The sequence below is a fragment of the Schistocerca serialis genome, chromosome 4 (genome assembly GCF_023864345.2).
Source record: "Schistocerca serialis cubense isolate TAMUIC-IGC-003099 chromosome 4, iqSchSeri2.2, whole genome shotgun sequence".
Classification (NCBI taxonomy): Eukaryota; Metazoa; Arthropoda; class Insecta; order Orthoptera; family Acrididae; genus Schistocerca; species Schistocerca serialis.
This window is the reverse complement of record NC_064641.1, coordinates 741,696,962-741,720,831: the sequence shown is the minus strand read 5'-3', so window position 1 is coordinate 741,720,831 and position 23,870 is coordinate 741,696,962. Positions and strand designations below refer to the sequence as shown.

General features: G+C 39.4%; 1 protein-coding gene across 1 annotated transcript in view; it reads right to left on the bottom strand.

The window, feature by feature from the left end:
* Positions 1-1,048: 1,048 nt before the first annotated feature.
* Positions 1,049-23,870, bottom strand: part of LOC126473266 (nucleolin-like) — a 37,763-nt gene continuing 14,941 nt past the window's right edge. The window contains exons 3-6 of the mRNA XM_050100218.1: positions 11,029-11,433; positions 8,318-8,458; positions 5,411-5,523; positions 1,049-2,480 (exon numbers count right to left, since the gene is read on the bottom strand). Of these exons, the coding sequence (XP_049956175.1) occupies positions 2,465-2,480; positions 5,411-5,523; positions 8,318-8,458; positions 11,029-11,433 (675 nt within the window). The 3' untranslated portion in view covers positions 1,049-2,464. The remainder of the gene's footprint in view (positions 2,481-5,410; positions 5,524-8,317; positions 8,459-11,028; positions 11,434-23,870) is intronic.

The following is a 23,870-nucleotide window of genomic DNA, read 5'->3' as shown; positions in this document are numbered from 1 at the left end:
TTTTAAGGATTCTTTGCCGAGTGTATTATTTTGGTAATGAATGGAAAAAAAATATTTTGCTGTGACACCAATAGTTTTTCAGTAATGACATGATAAGTTAGAAGTTGTTTGCGAAATCGAGAATTTAAAATGGTATCAAACAAATTAACGTAACTCTTGTCTTAATTAAAATTAAGAATAGATATTTGACTGATTGAGAGACATTGTAGAGATATACATCATATGTAGATTTGAAATTTTTTACTTACTTTTTGTAGAAGATAAAGGCTTTAAAACGATTTTCTATTGCCGGAGGTAGCGATGCCCTGAGGCGGCTGCCTCCAGTCAGAGCTCAACGTGACAACGCCGTAACTTCGCAGCGCAAACGTCAAGTGACAACTACTTTAAATCCGACTATAATAGCAGAAGACACACACTTGTGTTCACAGTTAGCAAAGTTTTCATTCTTTTTGTGAGCATCTTGACAACACAAAGTTACTTCTATTCAGTGAATTTTCTTCCTTATTGTTAATTTGTTTTCACTTTGCCAGAACTTCCTTAGTCACATTTAAAACCACATCCAGTACTTTAACCTTACAAACCAATCAAGGTTTGGTTCCAGAAGCCAATAACAGCAGAAGACAAGAAATACTGCAAACCTGTTTTTAACAGTGCAACGGAACACAGTGTTTATTTCAATATTTATTCAATGTTATCTTTACTACTTTGTGGAATGAACCTTGTGTCCGCACTATGACCTGAAGCACAACCCTAGGTCTAGATTAGGTGGAGATTTGGTTGCGAGTTGGCCAACCCCAGAAACGTGTTCCATCATAAGCTGGTATTTGCAGGAGGTATGCAACATGTGACCCTGTATTTCTGTTCCCATGTTGCAGTAAAGGGGCAGTTAATTTACAAGAAGTTCATCAGCAGTTACATCACAGTAAATACATTACAGTGTGGGTTGCCGCTTCAAAATAGGCTCATATTTGTTCGAGGAGACAAACAGCAGGAACAGCAACATTTGAATGATATGTTTTAAAGCTTCCTGCTAATAAAAATGAACAAGCATTGTTCCAATCAAATTTAATTCCACGCAGTTGTTACAATTCACAGAGTAAGAATTTTCAAGGATGTTCTTTTGAAAAATCTTTCCAGGACGTTTTCTTTTCTAACATGGCAGTATTCCCTTGCAATTACATTCACCTGAACTAGCCAGTTGTGATATTTTTTGAGGCTATCTCAAAGATGGCAGATCATACATTTGAACATATTCAATTACAGAAGTCGAGCACACTGTTTAATAAGAGACTGCAGTATTTTCTCAATCAGTGATGGTACAGTGCACAATGTTTCAATGAGTATACGAAGAAAGAGGTGAAGCTTATGACAATCTTCAAGTAAACAATGAAATATTTCAAGTCAAACAGGCAGAAACTGAAATTTAACTTTACATAAGCTATAAAATACTACAAAATATGCATTTGTTATTGTCCTTGCAATATTCTTCCACATCACGTACAAACATCTTTGGCTGAAAAATTATTATTCAATTTCTCTCTCTGCACGCACGTGCGATTGTGCGTGCAAGGGGTGGGGGGTGGGGGAGGTGGCGGACAGGGACGGGAAGTGATGGGAGTCAGTATGTCAGGATCATCATTATGTATGTGGAATTTAAATATTCATATACAAGCATTTGGAGTGATTTGTTGCATTATTCCAGTAATGGTATGTTAATTTGTCCAAGAAAAAGAGCCAAATAATATACAAAATTACAGAAAGAGAAGTTTATTACAATAGCATTTGGCAATAATGTAACTATGGAATAATAATCAATTACATAAGACAAACCTAAATTACTATCTTTTTAAATTCAGTCAAATTCGGTGTCTGAATAATAATAAGTGCATATAATCAACATGTTAAATCATACAGAATAGCACAACTGAACAAAGAAATGATCACTGATTGCAGACAACTGTATACACCCTCAGTCTCTACAACTAGTAGTATTATAGTAAGCAAAAGAACTTAAACCTTTGATTACAATCGTCAATTACATCTCACGTAATTGCCACTGACTGATGAGACCAAAAATAATGTAAAATTTTGTAAAACTGTACTAAAAGAGAGGCTACTGATATAATGATGATGTCACATTTACATTTTCTTCATGGAGTTTCTAAAATGACATGCATTGGAAAAATGCGAAAAATTACAGAAAAATGTCTTAAAACTACTGAAACTTTGAATTCTAACAATCACTTAGTCACAATGAAAAGATTAGAGTTTTAAAGGTATAACTGTAGTCACAAAACCTACACTGACACAGACCTCAACAGTTGTCCAAATGAAACAATTACCAGATGGTATGTGTTTCAAACTCATTTGTAAAAAGGAACAAAATTTTGCTACACAAATTACATGCTTTACATAAAAAAGTAACTGATTCACCAAGACACGTTGTCCATTCTGCCATGGATTTTCACTCACTATCTTCCCTGTGAAAGAGAAAACAAGCCATTTAAGATATGAAAATCTAATGCACTGTTGTGGGGAGGGGGAAAGCTGTACATATGAAAAGAAATAGCGAAAGTGCAGACTGCTGACAATTATGAATGCAACATGTAACAATACATTTTCCTCATTTTTACATTTTGCTGATAGCACAGATACTATTCAGTGCAGACAAATCCTGTACATTTCACTTTACTGAGCTTCATGTTCTGAATACTACTACTTATTCATTTACAAAACTATCTTGTTTGCTAGAGACAAACAGGCAAATTACTGCAGAAGAATGATATACACAACTATTTTTGTACCACAAGGAAATCAAATATACACCAAACATATTCCAAATAATCATTCTCTCAGAGGAGAATTATTAACATTGGTGTTATACTACATACAAGATATCAAAGAAAATAAAAATTACTCCATATCCAAGATTTAAAACTAAACTAGATGTATTTCTAACAAGGAATTACTTTCCTGTGAGAATTTTTGAATATGTACAAATAAATGTTGGTTAAACCATTAGATTGTAAGAACAGGTATCTAATTTTAATTTTCTTACTTATATCACTGCATCTTTAGTTTGACATGTCCTCAAATAATTACTGACAAACTTAGATAATAAGAACCCACCAACTTATTTTCACTTCTTTTTCATTAATTAATAAATACAGCAGACTCTCGACTATCACAAAAGCATGGTAAGCCGGAGTTCTATAAATTCCCTCTTCCGACGCCAGCTGTACTACTCAAAACCCATTTTTAAACTATTTTTGACTGCTTACATAAAACACACTAGTTACTGGTGTTTGTTATGTACATACTGCATGCTTCACAAAATCACAGGCAACATGAAACTATCTGTTTTTTAAGTATGAATGTGTGATTACACAAGTGAACACCCAGGTCTTACAAGGTTCGAGATTTTAAACAAAGTCTTCAAAAGACGACATTCTTCCTCCTTTAGTCCTCTTCTGTACTGTAATGTCTCTCCACGTATGCAAACAGATTATATCTGCTGGTGTTGCTTCCTCTTGCTCACTAATGTACCGCAATGCTGCCTCAGTGGTATGAAATTTCTCAACTCATCTAAGTTTGCATTCTCTTCTTGTGCTACTTCCCTGTCACCATTTCCACAATACTGCTGTCAATTAGTTCTTCAACTTCATCTTTTGCCACCCATTCTAGGATCTTAACATTGACATCCTTAGAGCCTAGTAGATTTTTGAGCAACAAATCAATAATATTTCCATCTTTGACTTTGGATTCACACAGAAATTCAAAGTTAAAATGTGTACCTTCATGGTCTAAAAGAACTTTCCAAGACCATACAAATAATATGTACGGAATCTCTTCCCATTCTTCAGCCATCAGCTTATGACCTCTAGCAAGACCATTCTCTTCAGAATAGTTACACAGTCACCTTCATCTTGATCAATCAATGATACCAATAAATTGAGCAGATGGCACTGATGCTTCTTAAGCAATTCAAGGTTGGCCTGGTCCACAGACTGTAAAGAGCACTTACATTTGGTGATGCAAATAAGGCTTCGATATTTTTATCTGGGAGCTAGTCACTGGCAGGGTGCGAAGGTGTATTATCAAAAAGTAGCAGGGTTTTCCAAGCAACATTGTTGTCTGTCCAGTATTTCTCACAGCTGGTACAAATTCATTTTGAAACCTCGTTTAAAGATTTCTGAATTCATCCCCACTTTCTTTTGGCGAGTAACATAAGGGAAATGATTCCTGATTTTTCAGGTTTTTGAAAGCTCTAGGTTTTTATGATTTCTCTATTAATGTAAGCCTAAGTTTTTGGTTGTTGCTCGCATTACTGCGAACCGATATGGTGACTCATTCTTTAATTTTCTTGTATTTAAATGTTCCCACTTCCTTTTTGCAGCAAGTGTTTTTGTAGTGAGCATCCTGTAATTATAATGGAATCACAACTGTATAACTGCTTGCCAGAAATTCCCTCCTCATCAATTAACTTAAAAAATTGTCTAAACAACAGTACAGACTGACAGCAGATAAAGCCTCTCCACTAATGGTAATCTGCCACATGAATTGTTTTCCACCGATCCAACCATTCATCACTGACAGTGAATTCTGATAATCTATTTGCTGCTGAAATTGCAGAGCTTTTTCCTGCAATATCGGCCCAGTACCAGGTAAATCTTTTCCTCTTCAATGTTCATGCCACAAAAATAAAGCTTTGTCAACTTCATTATCCTCACTTTTCAACATTATCTTCTTTCTTTTACTCCAGTTCCATTAGCCTGGGAAGCTTACTACTATTGAATTTCTGATCTATCTTTACAGTACTTTTTTATGCCCCTAGCTCCAAAGCAATAGTTTGGGCTGCTACCCCATATCCCAGTCGCAATACGGCATGTAGCCCCCGATCCACAGAAATACAAGTTTTTTCATTTATCAACCATTTCGGACAGTTTACTTTAAAAACAAAAGATTGCACAAAACAATAATTTAACAATGCACATACTTTGGATGTCTAATATGCAGCTGAGGAAACGAGCACAGGGTTGCCAACAGAGCTGCTTCCATTGCTGTTTGTGAGCACTGAGAGAGGGCTTGTAAGAGTTATTTGATGAAGAGTGTTTTCGGTAATTTATTCAATATTAACAGTACACTGTATACTTTAACTGTGACTCCACATGTGCTAGAAGTGCAAAATACAAATAAAACATTTTGAAAGGCTGCACTCACTCACTAAAGCTTTGGAAAAGTTCAGCAGTACAGTAAATTACTCCTCATTCTATCATGGAGAAGTACTGTGATAATTAGGTCCGATAGTCAACAGCCAGATAGTATAGAACCTATCGTACAAGTAAACTGTGCACCTTATGGTCTATGGTAAAACTGAAAAATCAATCAAAGAGTGACTAATAATACTTACACTTTAATCTTGTCTCTGAGAAATTCAACTACTGTTTCCTTTCTGTTCTGCATCTTAAAAGCAATTTGGGCAGGATAGTATCTATCCTTAAGTACCGTAGACCAACCAGAATACTGAAAAGAAGCATACAATAAGCATTTTAAAAAAGTCCACCTGTGTGTGACCAGACTGCTAGTACTACACTCAAATCCAGCATTGTTGTGCCACAAACAGATCAAATCCCAATCTCTCTCAATATTTACACCACACTACACTTGATCTAAAACTGCACTGCTGATTTGTGTGTAAATACTTCAACATCTCTTCCCACAACTTCTAGATATAGAAATTTACAAAAAATGGAGGTTTATTCAGTATTACACTTCATCATGACTTAAAATAATTCCTCTCTTAGCAACTCTCTTTATATGCAAGTTAAATCAACTTAACTACAAATGTTAATTCCTGCTAGAAATTTAGAACCTAATAACCTAAGGGTAGGGCAGCAATTCTCAAACATGTAATCCAGTTTTCTACTTGTGTATCAAGTGTGGTTCTTGCCAAGACTTCAGACCAGAGTGACAGAAAATGGAATAATTTAACTGCATACCACTCCAATGAATCATGTATTTGCCTTGTTACTTTTCTTTCTGTCCCACTGTTTGCTCATCTTAGACCACATTTCCGTTAATATTCTAATGATCTCCTTATGCCAGATCAAAATGTAATGTGTATTGTTAGCATCACTTCTTTAATTTCATGAGAAGTTAAGTCTTTTTGTTACCTTTTTGTCTTCCATCTGTCTTCACATAAGGAAGCAATTTTTCTTGCTTATGTGATTTGGTATAATAAGAGGTGTACAACTTTGCGGTTTGCCAATGGGTGACGACAACGTTAAGTAGCGGTTGAAAGAAACAGATCGCAGATGTCAGGCAGTTAGCTTGGACCTCGGCCAACATAACCTCATTCAAACATTAGTCGATTTGTGTCTATACCATAAAGTTGTTCTTGATTGAAAATGTCAGTTTACGAGCCTAATTCTCGTCATTTGCGGGAGGTATTACTGTTTTGTTTCAATGTGAAGAAAACCGCGGCCGAGTCTCATCAAATGCTCAAGTACGTATGGTAAGGACACTATTAGTGGAAGAATGTGTCTTGAGTGGTTTCAACTCTAAGAAAGGCTATGGGCATGATTAAGAAAGAAGGAACTTTGGTCCCATGTGAACCGAAACCAAGAGTCATTTAACCGCATAAACGGAAGGGATTTCTACATTGCAGTGAGACCAGGGACAAAAAATGGGTCCATTACAATAACCCTAAAGGCAAAAAAATCATGGGGATATCCCGGCTGTGCTTCCAAGTCGACAGCCAAACAGAATATTCAGGGCTCCAATATCATGCTCTGCATTTGGTGGGACCAGCTCAGCGTCGTGTACTATCAGGTGTTAAAATCACGTGAAACAACCACAGGTGCTCATTATTGAACACAATTAACGTGTTTGAGCAGAGCATTAAAAGACAAACTGCCGCAATACAGCAAGCGGCACGATCAAGTGATTCTGCAGCATGACAACACTCGAGGCCATGTTGCAAAAGAGGTCAAAACGTACTTGGAAACGTTAAAAATGGGAAGTCCTACCCCACCCGCTGTATTCTCCAGACACTGCTCCCTCTGACTATCACCTGTTTAGATCAATGGCGCATGGCCTGTCTAACACTTCCGATCTCATGAAGAAGTCACAAATTGGATCGATTTATGGATCGCTTCAAAAGGTGAACAATTTTTTCGACGCAGGGTTCGTACACTGCCCGAAAGATGGGAGAAAGTAGTGGCCAGCGATGGAAAATGCTTCGAATGACACATATGAAACCAATTTGTTTCATTAAAGCCTCAAATGTTGGGGAAAACGGTGGAAGCAAAATTGTACACCTTCAAAGATTACTTAATTTAAAAATGTTTGTGTTTACTACTAAAGGGATTAATATCCTTTACTAATCATGGATAAAAAAATCCTTTATAATAAAGCTATCTAATTACACTGAGAAGTGACTGGTTTGGTACCATGTCAACTCCGCACCGTATGTGCATTTGTTTTTTGCAAGTCGAACCTTCCAATCTAAAGTTCTTATTACTGTTTCTGTGTGAATGCAAATCATTTGTGGCATTACGCCTCATATTATCAAGGTCCACCATCACCAAGCTTATCCAGTCCCTAATGACAGTTCTGCACCTGACTAAAAGAAATCCAAATCTGGCATGTAATGGCACTACCTTTGGCCAAGTAGGAGTTTTAATGCAAGTTCACATTATAAATTCTGATTAGCCATGTCTTTTAATGTGTCCCTGCTGTGGCCACTGATGTGCCACATCTCCGAACAATTAGCATTCGGCAGGATTAAAGTCCATTTTGTTACACATTCATTCTATTAATAGGATACATTACAATATCTAGTACCTTGCCATTTATGATTATTCATATCTCACTGTGTTCTATTACTGCATGCTGTTATAGCTGACTGAATATTCATTACAGAAATTAAACCTTTGATGTTTATGCTTATTGTCTACCTAAAAAATTAATATACTTCAATTACTTGCTTTCTCGGGATTTTTATTTTAACTTTTCTCTCAGGTTTACATTTTACATTTCTGGTGACTGCATTCTTATCAACTTTAAGCCAAAAGTAGTTTCAGTATGAGCACATTTGTTGTGTAGTCTTGGATTGGTCAGATGAAGTATGCTATGAATAGTGAAGAAATATTTCCTGTAAATCCCACAAAAGTGCCAATTTGGCACACACTACTACTTCATCTCTTGAGTTAGTTTTGGGAAAAAAAGATATCCTGCAACATTCACAAACTTACATTAAATTAAATTTCTCCATTTGATTTAATCTACAAAATAAATATTTATGATATCTACTTACAGTGGATGTATTCCTGTACATTATTTTTCCATCTTGTTCAAATGGAACATATTTCTGCAACAAGGCTTTTCCATCTATCTTCCATATAGGAGGATCCTTCTGGTTCTGGAAGTCTGCCTTCAACACCACAAAAGCTCCAGACTGCAAAAATCACAAATTTCCTTGTCTAGCAATAAACATCATGTGGGCTTTGTACAAAATATTCAGATTCTATAAACCTGTGTTGCCTGTTGCTTGCATGATTGAAAACTACTAGAGGTTTAGTTACGGGTGACATTTGTTTTATCAGTATTATGAACTGTACGAAGTCCCAAACTACTGTTTACAATTGAAGATAAGATCTAAGTATATACTTCAAACAAACCATGTACAGACTGCAAAAGTTGCATGCGTCAAATACTGGAAGAATAGTTGCTAAATAAATTTACCAAGGTAAAATAGTTGGGACAAAAATTTACAGCTCCTGATACATGCCGTTGTTTGGGGTCCAGTGTAAGAAAGAATGACAAAATTGTATAAAAGATAACAAATGCACAAGACCACATACAGTAGTAACATATTAATTTAACAGGATAACAATGAAATAACAAAATGTGCCATCAACATTCTACAATACAATTTCACAGCTAAAATTTCTGCTAGCAAATGAGTTTCATTAATGGTGCATAATGAAAAATAAGCAATGACTTATTTTTCAGAACAGAGAAAGATACCATACCATTCGGTATTTCCAGTTAACTCTCAGTTAACATATACAGAAAATTTTCACTCAATCACTAGTCATCTGCATATTCTGGGCACAACAAAAGTGGAAGAGTGAATCTAATAATGCAGATTCAAGTATAATGTACAACTGCATAGTGGATGGATGAAAGATACCAAGATGAGACAAGGAAAAATGTTATCATAAGGTTTCTGAAGACTTGAGCTGTTTAGAAGTTTTAAATGAAGTGGTGTCATTTTTATGATACCACTAATGTCACTAGGTCATCTAAACTATGTGCACTACATTGCACTCCTTATTTCAGTTGCCCATCTAACCTGATATTATTGTCGTTATAGTTGTCTAAAAAACAGTGTTATATTTCCACAAGATGCTTATGTAAAATTAAAGAGTAATAATTGCAGCACCTCATGAGCAAAATTAACAATTTTCTGTTTTATTTGCATATTTAAAGAGGAAAATCTAACCATTTGTACACCTTGGTATACACCTTAGTGTTTGACTCTAAAGGTCACAAAATATACATTCATGATACCAGAACAATCACACAGTCTTCATACACAAGATCTCTAAATGTACTAAATAGGGTACCACAAACAGCAGTGCCACTTTTTCCAAAGACTGCTATTTTAAATTCCCTAAGCATGCACAGAATGAGTGCAAACTGACAGATATAAGGAATGTAACTAAAGACAGGACCACCAAACCATTTGCCACAGGCCTGGTTTCTTAAGCAAATATGCTTCACAATAACTTTTTGGCCTCATTTTCTTCCCGACCCTATCATCATAACATGTTTTCATACCACAATATGGAAAGCTAAATAAAAACATAGCACACAAGCTTATGTTTCTCTTTTTATGTTTCTGTTCCAGCACAGCTAATACACTGGAACAAGTGACTGTACTTATGGTAACATGTTCTTTCTCCAGGGAAGAAGGAAAGAGGAAATATTCCTATGCTGGTGAGGAAGAAAACTTTCAGATCTCAAGTTAAAAGTGACCCCCCCACCTATGAGGAATGAGGAAAATATGAAAGGAAATGTAGCAGAATGACTGGCTCCAAAAAAAAAAAAAAAAAAAAAAAAAAAAAAAAAAAAAAAAAAACGTGTAGCTCCAAAGACACTGTATTGTTATTTACTTTTATGAGTCGGCTGTATTGGGAGTTTTACTCCTAGAGATAAGTAAACTGTGAAACACTCAAACATTTAGTATATAGGCATATTATATTCAGCTATTGTTTGTCAAACAGCACAATATATTTCCATTAAGAACAGGAAACCAAGCACTTTGACTTGTGAGATTCATGTAACAGCAATACACAGAATGTATGCATTTGCTATGTGTCAGAACAATCAATACATGCACAACCTACAAATGGAAAAAGCCCTTGGATACATTTATACTGTATAAAAGTCATCAGCTAGTTTATACTGGTAGACTGTAACATTTGTTCAGAAAATACAAAACAAACTAATTACGACATAACTTAACTGCTGGACTTTTTCCCAATAAGCCAACCTCTGCATTGTTGATATTACTAAAATATCCTGCATCCTCATAACCAATTGCATCCAGCTTCAAGGAGTGAACCACTTGACACAGCTAGTAACTCAGGAAGAAAAGTACTTCAAATTATAACAACAGATGTTAAGAACACACAACCATATGAAAAGAGCTGATGTCAAAATTGGAAACACGCAGTCACTATCTTCTCAGTCGTAACTCGAAATGAGGAAAGCATTAATGGCATGTATGTTCCTCACACATGACAAGAAACAAAATAACTTTTTACACAGTTAATGCAAAGAAGGCCAAAGTGTACATGCACACTACAGCATTAGAATGTCCAACAAAGCAACCCTTACACCATGTTACAACATTAGCAATATAAGGAAGTGCAATTCTAATATTTCTAAATTATATAATGCGGTCATGAGGGAAAAAATATATTTCACATATCAGCCACACAAACTCCAAATACTTACAGTGAATTCTTTCTCCACTGGTGTTGGTAATGCATTTTCTGATCCTGTTGTAGAGGAAATATCTGTTTCAGCTCCCTTGTCCTTTGCAAAAGCACATGGTGGTATGGTTGTGGTAGTATTTTTTTTCCCACGACCTCTTCCACCTCGCACAGCGGTGTTTCCTCCACGGCCTTTCTTCTTTTTAGCTTTATCATTTTCTTCGTCACTCTCTGGTTGACTTTCCTCCTCTTCATCTTCCTCCTCATCTCCTCCTTCCTCTTCATCTTCCTCATCTCCTTCTTCTGGTTCTTCCTCTTCCTCCTCCTCGTCTTCGTCTTCACTGGTTCGTGGTTCAGCTAGTCTGGGTTTCTTGGCACTGACTGGTGTACGTCCACGACGTGACGATTGCCTCCGTCCTCCCCTTGCCTAGAAAATAAAGTAACTTTTTATTGCAACAGACTATTTACTGGAACTGATGGCATTATACAAACCATATAAATATTGTGCTGTTGTAAAAAGTTTTTAATAAAGAAAATTAGTTTTAACGAAGACAAATGACACTAATATATAATATGCAGAAGCGCTACTGGTTTGACACTTATGAACAAATACACGAGTAGCAAGACAGCCGTCATGATATCCCAACATCCTGCAGACTAACTTCTGCGCAGTATGTATCCAAAAAAGGAGTCTTGTAACCAACAGGGCTACAAAATTATTACAAAGTTAACTCTTCAGCTCTGTCTTTATATAATTAAATTTTGAAACAGGTAAACAGCAAGCATAAAAAATTACAATACCTAACAAACATCTTGCTTGCTCAATTTGCAGTGGAATATGTGAACCAAACATCTGGTGCATGGAAGTGCTGTTTCAGGTGAGGAACATTCGCAAAGTTCAATGATTATTATTCACAAAATGCTTATCTTGCACACAATACAGAAAGGATGTTGGCGATATGTTATCAAATCGAGCTGGAATCTTCAAATGGAAGAACAGCATATGACAGCCAATAACAATCTGTTAACCAGAAGATGTAAACAGTTTTTATAGATTTTATTTAAAAATGACATCATCACTGCCAACAGACAATCTAAAGTATTGTGAGCTTGATGAATGATGTATACACAAATGGGCAAGAAACAAAGTGTGTTATATTGGTTAAAGCAAATGTATTGAACTCTTGACACATTCCCAAAATATAAAAATAAAATTTAAAAATTGGATTAAAAAATGAAGACGTTGAATCAATGCTGGGCATTATAAGAAATAATAGTAGTTACCTACATTAACCTTGTCAGAAGATACTCTTATTTCACATAAAGGAAGAGGGTGCCCCAGCCTTTGCAGTTTTAAGTTGGTGTGCTGGGAACATTAGCAGTGTGAGAGAAGAAGACAGAATATCTATTTTTGTGAACCATGTAAGGGTATTAGTGCCTGTATGTGTCCTCTCTGCAGGAAGGGAGAGAAATTGCTCATCACCAATGGTGTGCCATAGAAGGAAAGCGAAACTGTGGGACATGGACATGGTAGGAGCTGTCTTTGTGATGGTACTGTTAGACACTTAAAGAGATTTGGGTTTTTATGGAGGGGTTAAAGATGCAGTGATTGACAGCCAAGACGATGGCTGGCTGAGCCAAAGAGACAGATGTTATGGTTATGAAGTAATAAAAACATTGTTTTTGGGTCACTGGGCCAAGATTCTCCCATCTGTGTCCGGGCTTATCTCCTGAACAGTAACTGCATTCTTTTAATTTTTCCATGCAGTTACACCAGCAAGTTTCCACAACGACACACCCATTGCATCAAGGGACAACTAAATGAATATGTTCTGTTGAACTCACCCACAATTACACTTTTAGCCCAAGCTAACTGTATGTGTGAACCACATAGTGCCTATCAAAATCTTCTTGCCATTAATTTCCCATATTTATTGTAACATTTCATATACTTAGGTCTGCTTTTTCAAGCCACAATGATCAAATCCCAGTTCTAAGCAAAGAAGGGAAAGCAGAAAGGTGGAAGGAGTATATAGAGGGTCTATACAAGGGCGATGTACTTGAGGACAATATTATGGAAATGGAAGAGGATGTAGATGAAGATGAAATGGGAGATATGATACTGCGTGAAGAGTTTGACAGAGCACTGAAAGACCTGAGTCGAAACAAGGCCCCCGGAGTAGACAATATTCCATTGGAACTACTGACGGCCGTGGGAGAGCCAGTCCTGACAAAACTCTACCATCTGGTGAGCAAGATGTATGAAACAGGCGAAATACCCTCAGACTTCAAGAAGAATATAATAATTCCAATCCCAAAGAAAGCAGGTGTTGACAGATGTGAAAATTACCGAACTATCAGCTTAATAAGTCACAGCTGCAAAATACTAACACGAATTCTTTACAGACGAATGGAAAAACTAGTAGAAGCCAACCTCGGGGAAGATCAGTTTGGATTCCGTAGAAACACTGGAACACGTGAGGCAATACTGACCTTACGACTTATCTTAGAAGAAAGATTAAGGAAAGGCAAACCTACGTTTCTAGCATTTGTAGACTTAGAGAAAGCTTTTGACAACGTTGACTGGAATACTCTCTTTCAAATTCTAAAGGTGGCAGGGGTAAAATACAGGGAGCGAAAGGCTATTTACAATTTGTACAGAAAGCAGATGGCAGTTATAAGAGTCGAGGGACATGAAAGGGAAGCAATGGTTGGGAAGGGAGTAAGACAGGGTTGTAGCCTCTCCCCGATGTTGTTCAATCTGTATATTGAGCAAGCAGTAAAGGAAACAAAAGAAAAATTCGGAATAGGTATTAAAATTCATGGAGAAGAAATAAAAACTTTGAGGTTTGCCGATGACATTGTAATTCTGTCAGAGACAGCAAAGGACTTGGAAGAGCAGTTGAATGGAATGGACAGTGTCTTGAAAGGAGGATATAAGATGAACATCAACAAAAGCAAAACAAGGATAATGGAATGTAGTCTAATTAAGTCGGGTGATGCTGAGGGAATTAGATTAGGAAATGAGACACTTAAAGTAGTAAAGGAGTTTTGCTATTTGGGGAGCAAAATAACTGATGATGGTCGAAGTAGAGAGGACATAAAATGTAGGCTGGCAATGGCAAGGAAAGCGTTTCTGAAGAAGAGAAATTTGTTAACATCCAGTATTGATTTAAGTGTCAGGAAGTCATTTCTGAAAGTATTCGTATGGAGTGTAGCCATGTATGGAAGTGAAACATGGACGATAAATAGTTTGGACAAGAAGAGAATAGAAGCTTTCGAAATGTGGTGCTACAGAAGAATGCTGAAGATTAGATGGGTAGATCACATAACTAATGAGGAAGTATTGAATAGGATTGGGGAGAAGAGAAGTTTGTGGCACAACTTGACCAGAAGAAGGGATCGGTTGGTAGGACATGTTCTGAGGCATCAAGGGATCACCAATTTAGTATTGGAGGGCAGCGTGGAGGGTAAAAATCGTAGAGGGAGACCAAGAGATGAATACACTAAGCAGATTCAGAAGGATGTAGGTTGCAGTAGGTACTGGGAGATGAAAAAGCTTGCACAGGATAGAGTAGCATGGAGAGCTGCATCAAACCAGTCTCAGGACTGAAGACCACAACAACAACAACAATGATCAAACTCTAAATAAGAGATACCTCAAATTTCTTCTCTGTAACACAAAGACAGGAGCAACATAACCTGCCTTTGTGGTACTCAAGGTCTCACTTTCACATAACAATACTAGCTCAATTGCAATAACGCAACATTTTAGAATTTCTGAAGGGAGTAATATCAACCTGTTCAATACTGAAACAGGTTCTGGATGGAGTAATAATACATTATTTTATCTTTAGTTTTATATTGTGTACCTGGGTGATCAGGTACCTACTGTACACTAAATTCAACTACACATTTTCCATAAGGTATCCTGGGAATGAAATAAGGAATTATGCCTATTCCTCTGTTTCCAGAATATGTCACTTGTGCATACAGTCTTAGTCAATCTCAATTTCTCAACCCGGAGAAAGCTGCTGTTCTTAGCACCTTTGGCAAGCATCATTACTTTCAGACGTGAGTAAGAATCCTATGACGAAAACACCCTGCTACTAACTGCCAGTCTACATTAGTCTGGTCAATGCAAAACCATGTATAGTTGTCAAGTGCCCTTCCAACAACTGGGATACTTCTGAAATTTCCAAGGAAGCACTGAGGGTCACCTGTTTGACATTTCTTCTCTGAAACTTAAATAAACCGTGTCAATAGAACCGATGACACCCATATTGGCAGCACACAGTACAATGCCCACATCTGAATGGACCACCAGCAGGTGGCAGTGAGCTAGTCTATAGACAGGCTTCCTGTATTCCAATGGATGGCCCTACAGACATCACCCGAGGACACTGCCTTCGCTTCCACTCACTGCATTCAAATTTATCAGTCTGTGCATCTTTTTAAGATCTCTGAAGACCTGCAGTGAGACTACTGCAAATCTTGCACAACACTATTAGTAATAAAGTCCATATAATGATAGACGTTTCTGAGACATTGCTGGACTGAATTCTCATTGACTGCCAGTTACATATATATTTTATTATTCTGTACATATTGAAAATAAATGTGTTGATGTTTTATTCATTTACTGAATGTCTGGAGTTTTCATAATTTGCCAAGCTACCTCATACCAACTATGGACCAACAAATCCAAACAGAAAACAATGGTTCCCAAGTTGCTTAAATCAAGGATGGTAGCAGATATGAAGCTAAAATTTTGGAAAAGTGGTCAAAGATGTCGACATGGCTGCTTTTGAATTGTACACAAGAAAGCAACTGCTACTTCAAGAACTCAAAATAACACTGGAAACAAAAGACTTAATGATAACTGAATACCGAGTCATTCATGTCAAATATCTACTTATCAACTCAGAGTTTGTTGATAATTGGTACACAGCTGCCTGTATGTTTTTAAGTAATTTCAAAAATTCTTATCTCTCAATACTTAATACTTTGACTTTAGAAGACCACAGTGAAGGTTTTCAAAATTTTGCAAATGCTGATGCAAAAGTTTTAATATCTGAGGCGTTGTCTTTCATTAACTAGTGAAGCTATATCCCCGAGAGTTTCTACACTAGTCCAGTTGTTTGGATAATATAAGGTATACAAGTGTTAAAGAGGTTTGAGATAGTGCTCACTGCAGCATAGCCACTTAGTCATCAATAAAATTCACTGGAACAAGAAACATTTACTGTTCATGCAGAATTATTTTCTGGATTCAGTTTCATACTGCTCATAAAAGAGTTGATTTTCTTCTAGTTTGTGTGTGGGACATCTGCGAGGCAAACCTTGGTACTGAAATTTTTTCCATTCTATGTATTCAATTTAGAGTGAGCATCATGTTCCTAAAGTGAAATCACACAAATGTTACTAATGCATCAGCTGCTGCCTAACGCATACGACTTCAGACCCATTTCTGTTTTGATGAAGAAGAATATTTCTTTCAAGCTGCTAAGCACTGAGAATTTTAGTTCTGGGCCTTTCTTCCAGCTACTGAAATAATAACAATAATAATAATAATAATAATAAAAACAGTGTATGTAGCCTGTAAAAATTCTACGAGGGCAGTTCAATAAGTAATGCAACACAGTTTTTTTTCTGAAACAGGGGTTGTTTTATTCAGCATTGAAATACTCCCCCATCTTTTAGCTTCACAACACTATTTTTCAACGTAATCTCCATTCAATGCTACGGTCTTACGCCACCTTGAAATGAGGGCCTGTATGCCTGCACGGTACATTCCACTGGTCGATGTCGGAGCCAACGTCGTACTGCATCAATAACTTCTTCATCATCCGTGTAGTGCCTCCCACGGATTGCGTCCTTCATTGGGCCAAACATATGGAAATCCGACGATACGAGATCGGGGCTGTAGGGTGCATGAGGAAGAACAGTCCACTGAAGTTTTGTGAGCTCCTCTCGGGTGCGAAGACTTGTGTGAGGTCTTGCGTTGTCATGAAGAAGGAGAAGTTCGTTCAGATTTTTGTGCCTACGAACACGCTGAAGTCGTTTCTTCAATTTCTGAAGAGTAGCAAAATACACTTCAGAGTTGATCATTTGACCATGGGGAAGGACATTGAACAGAATAACCCCTTCAGCGTCCCAGAAGACTGTAACCATGACTTTACCGGCTGAGGGCATGGCTTTAAACTTTTTCTTGGTAGGGGAGTGGGTGTGGCGCCACTCCATTGATTGCCGTTTTGTTTCAGGTTCGAAGTGATGAACCCATGTTTCATCGCCTGTAACAATCTTTGACAAGAAATTGTCACACTCACCCACATGACGAGCAAGCAATTCCGCACAGATGGTTCTCCTTTGCTCTCTATGGTGTTCGGTTAGACAACGAGGGACCCAGCGGGAACAAACCTTTGAATATCCCAACTGGTGAACAATTGTGACAGCACTACCAACAGAGATGTCAAGTTGAGCACTGAGTTGTTTGATGGTGATCCGTCGATCATCTCAAACGAGTGTGTTCGCACGCTCCGCCATTGCAGGAGTCACAGCTGTGCACGGCCGGCCCGCACGCGGGAGATCAGACAGTCTTGCTTGACCTTGCGGCGATGATGACACCCGCTTTGCCCAACGACTCACCGTGCTTTTGTCCACTGCCAGATCACCGTAGACATTCTGCAAGCACCTATGAATATCTGAGATGCCTTGGTTTTCCGCCAAAAGAAACTCGATCACTGCCCGTTGTTTGCAACGCACATCCGTTACAGACGCCATTTTAACAGCTCCGTACAGCGCTACCACCTGTCGGAAGTCAATGAAACTATACGAGACGAAGCGGGAATGTTTGAAAATATTCCACAAGAAATTTGCGGTTTTTTCAACCAAAATTGGCCGAGAAAAAAAAGTGTTGCATTACTTATTGAACTGCCCTCGTATTAAATCCTTGATCTTCAAAAAATATCATAACCTTTTACCTAACATTACAGGTTTAAAGGATCTACACATTTATGTTAGCACTCTTTCGTTCCACAGTAAATTCTTGTAAAATGATGTGAAATACGATAAGGAGAATGTTCAACTCTAGGAATTTTGATGGGGTATATATGCGCACAAGGGGGATGGGGGGGGGGGGGGGGGGGATCCCAGATTTCCTGGCTAAAAACACACTTTCACAGATGGAATACACATTTTTTCCACATTAAAATACCCTTGTTTTTCATATTTTTTACATTACATTACTAATTGTTCACAACTGAATTTCCCTTGTGTTCATCTTTATAAAATTAACGATTGTTTCACAAATACATACAAAATTGTTTGGAGAAAAAGGTGAGGTCAATTCATGAAATAGGTGTTCGAGGCTAGTGTAACTGTCACCTGTTGCTAAGAATTGCAGCAAAAATGTCAGCCTCCCTTCTACTGATATGGATCATTGCTAACTTGCATCTTGCTTTGAAATCTTCGATTCAATAGCAGCTAGGAGAAGGTGAAAATCGTCCATTTCGAATAAAGCAACCGATTGTCGGAGCTGTAAATCACAAATCAGGGCAAATCCACCACTTCTTTCATGCCCACACAATAATTCAGAGCCTCACAGTTTTCTGTGTCTATGTCATTTTGCTTTTATGACCAACAGCGCGGTATGCAAAATAAATCAAGCTGTATGTTTCCTTTCTCCAACACGCTGTATTGAACACATGTTAAGCAACTTTTCCACAATGATGTTTTAATCCCAAAAAGTGAAACACATCATATGCTCTCTTCTGTTTGCTAACTATAAACACTTATTCACAGGTACAAGTAAATGATAGTGCATGATCGAACCCTCTGCACACTACTTGCGAAAGCACATTTGGTTGTGTTTGCTTTGGTGTAAAGCAGACTTAAATGTAAACAGTTGTGACGTCACACTCATCAGAAAGAGTGATTTGTTATGTAGTATCTCATAGTCTTTGTCCTAAAGCTTTTCATACATTTTGCTGTCTGCGGACACTTCTGCCCGCATGCTGTGTTTTGTTGTAAATGCATTTTCTTAGGAACTAAAGTTTTATTTTGGCGTTCCTTTTTTTTTTATTATTATTATTATTATTGTTGCAATATCATTCTGCAGTAGCATGCTAAAGTAAAATTATATGATTGGGTGGTGTGTGGTTTTCGGACATGTCTGAAAGAACAGACACCACGTAGAATCCGCAGCTGTGAAATGTTAAATGTAAATTGAAGAGGATCACTGCTATCAGCTGCAGTGGAACATAATGCGGAATCAGTGGCAACAAGTGAAAATGTGTACCAAACCAGGATTCAAACCCAGGTACGTTAACCACTGCGCCATTGAGGACACAGCATTATTGCAACTGCATGGACTGTCTCGGTAAGCCTCACGGCCGATCCACATTCCCATCTACTGCCACCTATCTGCAGTTCCTGTACACTGACTCCATGTTCGTTACTCTGAGATACCCATAGGAGATCTGATGTATTTGTGCATCCTCACTGAAGAAGGTAGATCTATTGCCCAGCTTTGCATATCAATTTTACATGACTGCATGGTGTCTGTATGGTGTCAGGAACTGGCAAATAAAAAATGGGACTGATGCCTGAAGACCTCACTCTTTGAGTGTAAGTAGGACGTGTCGTAGGCCTTACGAAGATCGAATACAACTGTGACAAAATGTTGGCACTGAGAAAAGGCCTGCTGACTTGCAGTTTCCAATTGAAACTGCTGATTGGAGACCTTCCCTCCCAAAAGCCGCACTAGTAAGGAGATAAAGGTTCTCAAGACTTGAGGACCCAACTGAGCCGATAAGCCACCATCCATTCAAATAACTTGCAGGGGACATTGGTCAGACTGATGGGCCGTTAGCTATCAAGGGACAATGGATTCTTGCCGGATTAGGAACAGGAACCACAATAGTGTCTCTCCATTGAAGGGGAAAATGCTTTGGAGCCACATGTGGTTATACACCTGGAGGATCAATTGTAATCGTGAACTAAGGTAGGTGGGTTGGTCGATTTGGGGGAGGGGGCCAAACAGTGAGGTCATCTGATCTAGGATGGCATAAATCAAGAGAGGAACAACATAAACAGCACAGTCTGGTCAATGCAGAAACAAAGAGGGAAGAGAAATGTCAGAGCAGCAGGAAGAGGAAAAACTGAAGAGGGAATGGGTGGAAATGGGGAGAGCAGGGGCACCCCAGAAATGCTATGCGTGGTGGGGCACTAGCACTGCCACCAACCTATCCTGACACCCACACCATACCATACCATTATCATGATACAATGGGAACAATATCAGAGAAAGAAAACAAAGAAAAGGAGCATAACAGACCAGACCAGACAAAATGTAAGGAAAAGGCAAGTAGAACCTGGTTGGCATGGAGGCCTTCATAACCCATGCCTACACTAAATTAGGGAGTAATTCCTGAGGAAGATCCAAGAACTTACACCTAAGAGTACAAACCACTTTCAGGGTGGAGGGGAGGGGGCAAAGGAAGAGACGTAACCAAGCGAGGGGTGCCATCTAACACCTGAGACAAAGAATGTGGGAGGGCATATTTAGAGTGAAAGGTCAAAAGACAGATGCAGTCCAGCAAAATATGGATCACCTTGAGTGGACCTCCACAACTACAAAGGGCGGGGAGGCTCATTGCGGAGTAAAAAACTACACGTCAACTTAGTATGGCCTATATGAAGATGGACAGGATGGTAGATTCCTGCAAGGAGAGGCAGAAGTAAGACTGCCACATGGTGAGAGTCTTCTTGATGATGCCATGTTTATTAGACGAGGGTGTAGCCTCCCCTGAGTAAGCCCACAATTGAGCAAAAAGGGATTTGATGTAAACCAGTAAATCCACCCCCAGACGGGTTACAGAGAACAATGGGGGTAGGGGTAGGTGGTCGTCAACCCCCCCCTCACCCCCACCAGCCGAATTATCAGCAAGTTCATTGGCCGAGATACCTGTGTGGCCAGACACACAAATGAACTCAACCAAACAAGCATCATCATCGTGATCAGCAAGAATGTTTTGGCTGGCAGAGACCTAGGGATGGCGGGAATGATACCAAGTGAGATTCTGAAGGCCACTCATTGAGTCCTTACATAAAAAAGCTCTGGTGAGGCAGGATTGTTTAATAGAACACAGGGCCTGATGGATGGCCATCAATTCTGCAGTAAACACCCCACACGTGGCTGGCAAGAGGTGGCATTCTGTGCCAACAGTCGATATGAAGGTATACCCAACATGATCAGTGGATTTAGAGCCATCGGTATAAAAAACAATGGCATCCTGAAACTCTCTTAAGAGTTTGTTCAGAACGAACAATGAAACACTATTGGAGTGATGGAAGCTTTCGATCACCGGAAAAGATCCATTCCAGTCCATGGCCAAGGAGAAGAGAGGGAAGTCATGGTTGACAGAGGTGAGGTGGAGCCCAACTGGTAAACCCACTGAGAGCAGGAAGTGGATGGGTGAGGGCATAAAGCTGCGAATAGAATAGAATAGGAAGTGTGAGCAGGGAAGAATGGATAGTGATCGTACAGGAAACCAGGATCTGGGACCACCGAATCGAAATGGAAGGGATCCCAGCATCAACCACAAGACTATCAACAGCACTAGAGCGAAAGGCACCCTTGGTTAAATGTATACCACAATGGTGAACCGGTTCCAGGAGAAGCAATGTGGAAGGGGCAGCTGATCCAGAAACTTGACAGCCATAGTCCACATGGAACAGAAACTAAGGCAGAGAAAACTCAAAAGATCCACACCCCAACAGGTGTGAGCAAGGAAGTGAAAGACACTGAGCTTAAACGTACAGCAAACCTCCAGATTACAAATATGGGGCAACCAAGTAAACTTGTTGTCAAAAAGAAGACCCAAGAAACCGAACTGGGTGACAACAGGTGACAGCGAATGGAGCTCATGAGGTGGATTATTTTGTCAGACAGATCACAAACAACTTCATCAATGCAACCTGATAATGAAGGTGGAAGCATGAACTGGGAGGCATATAAGCATGAGGTATATAAGCACGATGGTAAGCCCAGTGGGGTAAACTGGTCATCGAGAGGCAGGAAGGGAACAAGGGAATCAACAGGAATGGGTTGCTATCACACAGGTCATCGTATGATGACCAGGGTCAAGAAGCAAGAAGGGGAGGGAAAGAGAGCGAAAGACCAACAGCAGAGAGATGGCATATACAACACTAAAATGAGTACACGAACCATATTTAAGAAGGAACAGGTCATTGTCCACAAGAAATTGGTCAATGAGGAGCCTCCCAGACTAGATGAAGTGCTGCCCCACAAAGGCTGATGGGCACTAAAATCCCCAAGGAGAAGGATGAGAGGGAGAGTTGCTGAAGAAGGGCAGTTAGGGCAGCAGATACAGGTGGCCTGTCAGGACAACGATAGAGATTGCGAACTGTGACAGCAGAGTCCAAGCCAATCCAAATGGACCAACACCTATAAACCACTGTACATCCTTAAAGGGCCGACCCGCTTCCGACAAAGCACAAAACCCATAAAGGGATGATGAGTTAGTATCATTAAAATGAGATTTCTTGGGAACGACATAAGCTGCTGAGTAGTATTGCAACTCTGGGAGGTGACATTAGTAGCAATTACAGTTCCATTGAATGATCATGGAGCGGGTATCCAAATGGGCAGAGAATGGGTTGGAGCCAATCACACCACCGGGTCACCATCCATCACCAACAAGGATAGACGACAGACTCAGGTTGCGAGGGAGAAAGTGGCACCTCCGGATGTGCTGGGGAGGGGGAGGGGGGCGGCTTTTCCTGTGACTTCTACTTCTTCTTCTCCTCCTCCTCCTCTTCTTTTGAAGGTTGAGGAGGGCAGGGCACGGAGGGAGAGCAGGCTTCTGCAACATCTGGAGAAAAAGAGAGAACGTGACCATGGGGCACACAAATTTTGTGTCCCTTGGCCACATTATGGCAGCAGGCCTCCAGCCTGAGAAATGCCGAGGGGAGGGTTCCAGAAGGAAACCCCATCATTGGCAGGTGCTGGAGCAGGGGTGAACTACTTTGGCCAGGGAGGGGGAGCAGAGGGCATGGGAACTGCAGGGGAGGGGGAGCAGAGGGCATGGGAACTGCAGGGGAGGGGGAGGGGGAGAGCAAAGGGGGGGTAGTACTGGGGTAAGGAAGAGGTAGGAGGGAGAAAGGATGTAACAGAGGCTAAGTCGGTCATATTTTTGACGAGCCTCAGAATAAAATAAGATGATCCAGGGGATTTGTTTTCCTGTATCTCTTTTCTCTCTTGTAAACTGGGAAATCTGGTGAGTGCGGAGAGTAATGGTTGTGATGATTACGCACAAGGTGGAGGAACACAGGAGCTCCCCTCATGGAGTGGACGTCCACATTCACCGCACAGAAGCTCCACTGTAAAGTCTGAAGACACGTCCAGTACACAACCACTGAAAACATCGCATGAGTGGCGGGACGTACGGCTTCACGGCACACCGATAACAGGTAACCTTGACCTTCTCCAGAGGGTATCATCCTCAAATGCCAGCATAAAGGGGCCAGTATCTGTGTGATTGTCCTTACGACCTTTCGGAACACACCAAACAAACTGAATACCCCATAATTCCAGATTGGCCCGAAATTCCTTGGTTTGAAGTATGAGGTCCCTATGTAAAATAACTACCTGAACCACCGTCAAAGACTGGTGACCAGTAACGGACATCGGGATGTCGCCAAGATGGTCACAAGTATGAAGGGCTGCAGAAATAGTTTTGATCAACAGTGAACCTGACTCCATCTTATTGAGACACCACTTCACCAAACTTGTCCTCAATATTTTCCACAAAAAAATCTTTGTGGCAATGAAAGTGTCCC